Source organism: Camarhynchus parvulus, chromosome 24 (assembly GCF_901933205.1).
Source record: "Camarhynchus parvulus chromosome 24, STF_HiC, whole genome shotgun sequence".
Taxonomy (NCBI): domain Eukaryota; kingdom Metazoa; phylum Chordata; class Aves; order Passeriformes; family Thraupidae; genus Camarhynchus; species Camarhynchus parvulus.
The window spans coordinates 2,860,154-2,869,891 of record NC_044594.1 but is presented as its reverse complement, the minus strand read 5'-3'; the positions used below and the strand labels follow the sequence as shown (position 1 = coordinate 2,869,891).

The window sequence follows — 9,738 nt, the reverse complement described above, 5'->3', positions numbered from 1 at the left end:
ATCCTTTCCTTAGGAATTTTTCCTCCTGAGAAGCTGAGAGGCCTCAGGAACAAAATGTAAACAATGGTTATCTGCTGCTGTGGAATGCAACAGGTGCATCTGTGATTGGTCTCATGTGGTTGTTTCTAATCAATGGCCAATCACAGCTCAGCTGGCTCAGACAGAGAGTCCGAGCCACAAACCTTTGTTATCATTCCTTCTTTTTCTAGTCTTAGCCAGCCTTCTGATGAAATCCTTCTATTCTTTTAGTATAGTTTTAATGTAATATATATAATAAAATAATAAATCAAGCCTTCTGAAACATGGAGTCAGATCCTCGTCTCTTCCCTCATCCTCAGACCCCTGTGAACACGGTCACAGGCTGGCAACCCACAGATGGGATTTATTCAGACTGAAAAGAGCCTTTTATTGACCTTTAATAGGTCTCCAGCCTGGGAAATGGTACTTCCTTGTCCTTTCTTGTAAAAACCAAACCCCCAACACAAAAAAGAAAACCTCACAAAAAACCTGAGCCAAAGCAAAAGAAGCCTCACGGTCCAAAACCTCAGATTTTTGTGTCCAACCTTAGTCTTTTGTTCAAATGGACTTGAGAGTACTCATGGGCCTCTGAAATGGGTGCAAACACAAATTAACTGGTGGAAGTTCCTCCTAACCAGGGTATTTTCCATACCCATTTCTTGTTTTCCATACATTTTACTGGGATCCTATAAAGCAAACTCAAACCACCTCCCGAAATTTAGGGTAGCAAGTCATGTCACGTCACGTAAGGCTACTGAAAACAAAACCAGAACAAAATATACATCCACATCCACGTTCTATATGTACAGCAGAACCCTCCCACCCCCTGCATGTCTCCGTGAACAAGATTCCGTGCTTCAAAAGTTCATAAAAATATACAATTTAGCCCAGAACTGCATGGGTTTCTCCCCACCTGGAGCCCAGACTCCTCTATCTCTATATATAAAATACACTAGCCCTGTGAAAGTTGCTTTGCTGAGAGCACAGTGGTGATTTTTGCAGTGAAGGGGAGGGTTTGGGGACAGCTCTGAGTGGCTTTGCAGTGTCCCCAAACCCCTGGGTGACTCCACAGAGGGTTCTGCTCTGCCCATGCTGTGTTTGGGAGTTAGATTAAACCAAAAGTGCTGGGTTTTGGGTACAAAATGCCTTGTTCTACACGAGTGTCCCCAAGCCAGGAGCCTTTCAGAGTGGCCAGGAGTGACCTGTCCCCCAGGTGATGCTTGGAAATCTCCAGCCCAGGGATTTCTGCAGGATATAAAGTGGTTAAAAGGGTCTCCCTTGGCATCTGGCTAGACAGAGAGGGGCTAGACTCTAAATTCTGCTCATTTTACTGCAGCAGGATTTACCCTGGGGGAGTAAAACATCAGAATTTAACCCCTCCTAGCCCTCACCAGAGAGGCACCAGATTTTGGGATGCTACATTGTAATTTTCAGTTATCTGTGCTAAAAGTGTTACTTTATAAAGAAGGGGTTAAATACTCTTTTTCTCTGTTTTTAGGCTTCCTCTCCTGCATAAAATCTTTTGATTTATGTTTTTGAGGCTGGCTTAGCCTCTGGGTCAGAGTCTGGTCTCTCTGTGTAGCTGTAACTCCAGGCAAATTGAGCTGTGTGTACTGGGTTGATTTTCCTCAAAAATTCAACTCCTGAACAGCACCTGATCCACTGACAAGGTAAAAATATTGCAACTCTGTGAGCTTGCTGCTACTTATAAAAATCTGATTCCAGTTTGGTCCCAGCTTTGGTGGGGAGGAAAAAAAAAATCTGTCACCAGTATGGGAATGCTAACACCAGTAATTGAAAATAGAGTCAGTATTTCTCTAGAGTATCAAACCATCCAGACTTCAACTTTTTTTTTTAAATACATTTTTCTATTGTGAAATTAAACGGATCAGTCACGTATCAAAACATAGCTGGCCTCTCTCGTTTCATCTGTAGGAAGACTGCAATTATAACTCAATTTACACAGCAAAAATACCTTTTGTTTTTCACAAAAACAGTGTGACAAGACAGTGTGCTGCATTTCCTGGTGAGAAGTTTTGCATATATCGAGCACAGCCAGGGGAGAGCCCTGAACATCCTCTCCTGTCGTGCCCCTGGGTTGGCAGGTAGTGGTGAGGTTCACATTTTTTGGTGAAATTCACATTTTGCTGTCACAAAATCAAAGCTCCAAACAGTGGCAAGCAGACTTTTTGCATTTGGCTCTGCAGCCAGTATTGTGTCTGCTGGGAATGTGAGATGAGAAAATAACATGTATATGTGTGTGTATATTTGTATTATTTCTAAAGCTGTAGGTAAAACTACAGCTGCTTTTAGGAAATTCTGATGAGGGAGCATCAAATCCCTGCTGTGGGCCAAATTAATTTAAATTTTCAGTAATTACTGCTCTGGGTGAGTGTGGAAAATCTGGATTTGCACATACTGGAGATTCCCCCTTCCATCCCACCACCAGGCTGGCATCTGAGGGAAGCTCCACGGAGGAGGAATATCCTGAAAATACCTGGAAAATGAGTTTTAAGGTGCAAGTGGCAATTTTTTTTTCCAGTGATGTTGTGGCTGTAAGTTCCAGATTAATCAAGCCCTGTGTGATGGGCAGGGGCAGCAGCAGGAGGGGTTTGGGCAGCACATCTTGGTGTGGGGATATTTTTCACTTCCCACAGCAGCAGGAAGCTAAAAATCACCCCTAAAAAAAAAAATGTGCTGCTGTACTTTAAGATTGCTCAAAGATTGGGTCTTTAAAAGGGAGAAAAACTCAGTGAAAATGAGGGTTTTTATTATCATGGCAAGGACAATAATGGGGATGCCAAGATACGACTGCCTTGCAAGATAAAGTGGCACATGTTCTACACAAGAATGTGTACAATGTCTGACGACTCTGGAAATCTGTTCCTCAGCAGATTTCCCAATAAATTAACACAACAAAAATACTTTCATATAAAACAAAGTCCAAAGGATTTTTTTTTTTGTCCTAAAGTAAAAGCAAAACCTTCAGGGACTATATTATCTCTCTCTACGTATATAATCTCCTGAATTTTTTCTTTTTTTTAAATAAATTTATTCTTGTCTTAGAAAAATAAAATGAGTAGCCAATTTAGTCAACGGAAAATATCTCACAGACTTAAAAGCATGCCCAGCAAGCATAGCCTTGTAAGACTAAATTAATGTTAAATCAAAGCAATTTGTTACTCAACCAACCTAGTCTGCAATTCACAGTTGATTACTACAAAGTGTATTCTTAAAATTATTATTATTTTTTTTCTTTTTTTTGGCCCATATAAAAATAACGTATTGCAACTCAAAGTGCATTTTTAAAATAAACAATCAACTATTTTTATCAAATAAAATATTTACACCATTTGGTTTTGTACAGTCAGAAATGAGCTTCAGGCGATGACCATGGGGACGTCGTCTGAAAATCCAGTTATCATTGGGGCTTCATCATCCTCATCTCCTGGAAAACAAACCCAAAACAGAGCTGATAGGAGGCACTTAAAAAATCTGGTTTTTATCCTCAACGCTTTAAAATCTGTTTTTAAGTGATTTGCATTGGAAGGAGGGGTTTAATTTGATAAAAATATTGGTTGGGGAAACTTCTGGCGGTTGGACTTGATGGTGTTGAAGGTCTTTTTCAGGTTTAACAATCCCATAATTCTGTGATTTGTACTCTGAGATCAAATCCATAGAGATGGTGATGCCAGAATGGCCCAAACCATGATAAAGAATTAATTCTTGCCCTGATTTCACATCCTCAATGCATTTTTAAGTGATTTGCATTGGAAGGAGAGGTTTAATTTGATCAAAATGTTCAGTTGGGATAACTTTTGGCACTTGATGATCTTGAAGATCTTTTCCAAGTTCAACAACTCTGTAATTCTGTGATTTGTACTCTGAGATCAAACCCATAGAGACTGTGCTGCCAGAATGGCCCAAACTGTGATAAAGAATTAATTCTTGCCCTGATTTCACATCCTCAGTGTGTTTTTAAGCAATTTGCATCTGAAAGAGAGGTTTAATTTGATAAAAACATTTGGTTGGGACAACTTTTGGCAGTTGGACTTGATCTTGAAGATCTTTTCCAAGTTTAACGACTCTGTAATTCTGTGGCGTGTACTCTATGATCAAACCCATAGAGACTGTGCTGCCAGAGTGGCCCAAACCATGATGAAGAATGAATTCCCTGATGTCACGTCCCCAGTGCTGTCCCCGGTGCCACCAGGGCCACGTACCCAGATCATCCCCCGAGGAGAAGATGGCCGAGCCCAGGCGCGAGCTGTAGTGGCTGTTGGCGAAGGCCGTGAAGCTGCTCTGGAGCCTCCTGTGCCTCATGTAGAGCACCACAAAGCCAATGCCCAGGGTCACCAGCAGCAGGAACAGCACGGGCACCACAATGGCAGCCACGTCCGTGGCCTGGCCCGATTTGGTGGCTGAGGGGTCTTTACCTGGTGAGGGAGGGACACAGGTGTTGTTTTAGCACATCCCTGGTCGCAACGGGACACAAAATAAAACAACACAGACACTGGAACTCCAAGGTAAGAAGAAGTGAAAAGAAGGGAAGTTTATTTCCTGCCTCCAGTATTTATAGACTTTCAAATGTGACAGTGGATTGGTGTGGTGGTGTTTGCAGGGGTCCCAGGATGAGGGAAGAGATGAGAATCTTGACTCCTGTCACAGACATGTTTTATGGAAAATCCTTTCCTTAGGATTTTTCCTCCTGAGAAGCTGAGAGGCCTCAGGAACAAAATGTAAACATTGATTATCTGCTGCTGTGGAATGCAACAGGTGGATCTGTCACTGGTCTCGTGGTTGTTTCTAATCAATGGCCAATCACAGCCCAGCTGGCTCGGACTCTCTGTCCCAGACACAAACCTTTGTTATCATTCTTTCTTTTTCTATTCTTAGCTAGCCTTCTGATGAAATCCTTTCTTCTATTCTTTTAGTATAGTTTTAATGTAATATATATCATAAAATAATAAATCAAGCCTTCTGAAACATGGAGTCAGATCCTCATCTCTTCCCTCATCCTCAGACCCCTGTGAACACCGCCACAGACTCCATGTTTCAGAAGGCTGATTTATTATTTTATGATATATATTATATTAAAAGAAAATGATATATTAGAACTATACTAAAAGAATAGAAGAAAGGATTTCATCATAAGGCTTGAAAGGAATAGAAAGGAATGATAATAAAACCTTGTGGCTGCTCACAGCCTCGACACAGGTGGCTGTCATTGGTCATCAAGTAAAAACAATTTCACATGCTGGGTAAACAATTCTCCAAATCACATTCCAAAGCAGCAAAACATGGAGAAGCTGAAGCTTCTCAGCTTCTCAGGAGAAAAGATCCCAACGAAAGGATTTTTCATAAAATATGTCCGTGACAGATTGGAGGATGAAATTTCCACCTTTCCAATGACAATGGACAAATCAAATTTCTCCTCGTCCAGAGAGGAATGTAAAAACAATAATTATTTACATAAAAATGTGTGAGAAACTCCAACACAAGAATGTAAACACCAGAAGGCTTAGAAGAACTTAGAAGAACAGGGCAATACATCCCTAAAGAATTTATGAGGCTTCCCTGAGTGTTTTTTTAACGAGGATGAGGAGGAAATTGGGACTCACCTGTTCCCAGCTCGTCGTAGAGAAGCGTGGCTGGCTCCCCACACATCTGCCCCCCGTACAGGCACCGTGCCTGCACGCTGAACGAGTAATTGTGGCCCATCTTCAGGTTGGACACCTTGAAGAAGTTCTCTGTGGTGTTGCCCAGGTAGGCAGTGATGTTCATCAAGCTGTCAAACATGTGAATCTCGTAGCCCTGAGGGGAACACAAAGCCCAAGTCATCGGCTGCGGAGGGCGGGTTTGCTCCTTCCAAAAGGGCTTGGAAATTTGGTTTTCCTCCTGGATCTGGCTTTGATGAGCCCTGCTGGGCTGTCAGCTGGGAGGGAGCAAGGTGGAGTCTCCTCCAGGAAGCCCTGCTGGTGTGCACTGACCTTGGCCAGCTCAGCGAGGAGAGATTTCTCTTCTGCCAAGTGACAGGATGAGAGGACACGGCCTCGAGCTGTGCCAGGGAAGGCTCAGGTTGGACACCAGGAAGGATTTCTTCACTAAAAGGTTTGTTAAACATTGCAAGGGCTGCCCAGGGAGTCCCCATCCCTGGGGGTGTTCAGGAAACAACTGGAGGTGGCACTCAGTGCTCTGGGCTGGGGACAAGGTGGGGATGGGGAACAGCTTGGACCCAATCTTGGAGGTCTCTCCCAACCTAAACGACTCTGGTTTGGTTTGTCTGGTCCACTCTGTCCTTAGCACCCACCCCAGCCCACCCAAGCACAGAGTCCAGGAGGGTGAGGGCTTTTTTCGTGCACTTTTCTCCCTGCCCATGCTCTGACAGACAGCATTTCACAGATTTTCTATCCAAATCTGAATAATGACAACTTTCAGAGTTCCTGGCATGGCAGGGCAGTGTCCTTTTCTCAGTCCTTTCACACAGGGGACAATTGTCCTTTTCTAGCAGGATAATTATGTTCCTAAAAGGTGACTGATTGGATCTATCAGCTTCAGAGCCTCAGCCATGACATGAATTTTAGTGAGCTCTTCCAGAGGGCTCACCAAGGACAGGATGGATTTCAGAGCCTGTGAAAGGAGCCTTGCACTGACTCTGCTCCAGGATTTTCTGTAGGACAGGAGGCACAGCAAAACTTACCCGGCTTTCATTGAAATTGCTTTCCTTCAGTGCCAAACTCTTCCAGAAAAGCAGAATATGGTCGTTTTCAGTGATGATTTTTAAGGCATCCGGTGCAGACAGGGGGACTGCAAATGGGAAAAAGTGGCAGGAGGTGAGGTTGTAGCACTGGTGGCACTTTCCTCTTACACAAATGGAGTGAATTCTGAAAGTTAGTGGGGTTTTCTAGGGATCACCACAATACTCTGCTTGGAAAAGGGATGTGCTGGAGGAGAGGATGCAGGAGGAATTTTTCACTGGTAGGGCTGTGATACTACTTGGTGATGTGTACACAGCCAAACTGGTGCCTTTCCCATTTATCAGGAGGAAAACACTGGATATCACTTGAGAAGCTTCCTCTCTGCTGCTGTTGTTTGGGGATGTAACCACCTCCCCTGGGAAGCCTCCCAAAATTGGGCTTTGCCTGTGGGAGAGGACCAAGAGCAGCAGGAACATTCCTGCAGCCTCCAGGCAGCTCAGGATGGGTGCTGTGTCCCTCACCTGTGTTGATCTTCATGCTGGATTCCTTGCTCATGTTTCCCAGCTGGACAATCACGTGGTACTTCCCTCCTGGCTCCAGTTTGCTTTATGGTGTACTCCACCGTGCTGTTCCGGCTTTTCACTTTGTAGATTTTATCTGTTTTCCTCACCAAATCTTTAACTGCCACGGCATAGAGCTGGAAGGGGAGGAAATGGATGGAACAAAATCTCATTTTCCTGCAGAATTTCAGCTAAACAGTTGTAGGACATTAGACAGGGCGGGTAAAATTTGCTTTAAAACAAGGCTGAGCTTTACAGAAAGCCTGGGGAGCAAAATTCCAAGCCTCTCTCTGGATCTCTGCCCAAAATCAGCATTTACTGATACAGAAAATCAGTATTTACTGATACAGAAAATTACTGATACAGAAAATCAGCATTTGCTGATACAGAAAATGCAGTTAGTGGAACAGATGAGAGCAGGAGGAAAAGCTCAGGTTGTATTTCTCGGTGAATCACAAGGATGCAATGCAAACCCCTGCCCTGTCAGAGTTTCCAGCTCTGCTGGGAAGGTTTATACCTCCAAAGCTTTGCTGTTAAAGTCTCTGGAGCAGAATGGGAGGGGAAAGCTTGCTGAGAAAATGACTGGCCTTCAATGGAGCGAGACCTGAGTGTATTCCAGCGTGGCAGAGAACAGAATTGGGCTTTGCTGAGGCAGGAGGCAGTGCCCCAGCCCAGCCTTACCCTCCTGGGCAGAACCAAAGCCCAGAAAGGTGTTTTGGCACATGCCCAGGGCTGGTTTTAGACTTGGTCAGCAACAGATATCTCAGACCTGGCTCTTTTTTATGTTACACTCCTGAGCTGATGGCCAGCAGGGAGGAAATGAAGATGTTGGAGATGTCCACACTTTGATTTTATGCAGAGGATAGACCCAACCTCAGGCTTTCTCCAACAGAAGAAAGGCAAGAATCTCTGTGTTTGGGGCAGGATTTAGTGTGCACAGGGCCAGGAGGAGGCTCTGTGAGGGGTTACCATGTCCTGGTCGGGTGAGTCGTAGGGCGATTCCCACTTGATGACGGCGAACGTCTTCCCGGTGCGCACGGCGTGCAGGTGGCGCGGCGGCAGCCGGTTATCCGGGATCATCTTCACCACCACGGAGTCAGAGGGGGGCCCTTGGTAGGGAGACACCACCCGCACCTGGGAGGGAGGCACAGAGGTCAGGGCAGCGCCCTGGGGGAGCCAGGGGGCGGGCAGAGGGAGGAGGAGGAGGACGGGAGCCCACCAGGAACAGGTACTGCTTGTCGCGCTGCACCAGCACCGTGGCGTTGTGGGCGCTGGTGGTGCTGTTGTGGGGGCTCCTGTACAGCTCCAGGAAGGACGTGGCGTAGAAAATTCCATAGACCTGAGGAGGAAAAGCACAGCAGGGATTGGCATGGCCCACAGCATCCCCTGGCTGTTGTGGGAAAGGGATTTGTAGGAAATTCTCAGAGTCTGACAGAAGGTTTACGTGGCGCGTTGTCACCGTCATATTTTCTGAAAAATCTCTTTGCCCAGGATTTTCTCCTGAGAAGCTGAGAAGCCTTAGAGAAAAATAAAAACAATAATTATCTGACTTGCTTCTCCTGTGTTTTGCTGCTTTGGAATGTGTTTGGACATTGTTTACCAACAGGTGGTTGTTTCATTGGTTTCATGTGAATTGTTTTTAACTTAATGACCAATCACTGTCCAGCTGTGTTGGGACTCTGCAAGGAGTCACGAGTTTTCATTATTATCTTTTAGCCTTCTGTCTGTATCCTTTCTGTATTCTTTAGCGTAGTTTAGTTTAGTATTCTTTAACATAATATAGTATCTTAAAATAATAAATTAGCCTTCTAAGAACATGGAGTCAAATTCATCATTCCTTCCTGCCACGGGGCACCCCACGAATACAACAGTGCACATCTGTGTGTAAACTTTGAGATAAGAAATGTTGAGTTAGAAATGTCATGGGATATGATGGATATGGTTGGGAGAGAAGTGGAGCTAGAAACAGATATTGTAGAGAGAAAGATGGAGCTAGAAACAGATATTGTAGAGAGAGAAATTGAACTAGAAACCGATATTATTGAGAGAGAAATGGAGCTAGAAACAAGTTTTTAAAGGATGGTTTTATAAATAAGACTAAATACTTTGGAGAAATGTTGAGTTAGAAAAGTCATGGAATAGGACAGATATTGTTGAGACAGAAATGGAGTTAGAAACAAGTTTTAAAGGATGGTTTTGTACATAAGACCAGATACTTTGGAGAAATAGAACTATGAAAGATGTATTATATAGGATTTACGAGGGGTAATTTTAGATTATTGGTTTTAAGGTATTTACAGTGTGGTGTGGTAAAAGTTGATAGGTTAAGAAATGCTTATAATGTATTGTAATTACGAAACAGACTTCTGTCAGACTTTGAGAATTTTCCACAAATCCATTTCCCACTGGCTGTCACTTTTTAGGGGCATGAAGCAAAGACCCTTTTCCTTTTGGACCTTTTT

At 44.0% G+C, this 9,738-nt stretch overlaps 1 protein-coding gene across 1 annotated transcript in view; it reads right to left on the bottom strand.

Moving 5' to 3' along the window:
• Positions 1-245: 245 nt before the first annotated feature.
• SORL1 (sortilin related receptor 1) overlaps positions 246-9,738 on the bottom strand; it is a 56,613-nt gene continuing 47,120 nt past the window's right edge. The window contains 8 exon segments of the mRNA XM_030964866.1: positions 246-3,466; positions 4,242-4,454; positions 5,640-5,832; positions 6,719-6,825; positions 7,238-7,319; positions 7,321-7,413; positions 8,246-8,410; positions 8,496-8,615. Of these exon segments, the coding sequence (XP_030820726.1) occupies positions 3,399-3,466; positions 4,242-4,454; positions 5,640-5,832; positions 6,719-6,825; positions 7,238-7,319; positions 7,321-7,413; positions 8,246-8,410; positions 8,496-8,615 (1,041 nt within the window). The 3' untranslated portion in view covers positions 246-3,398.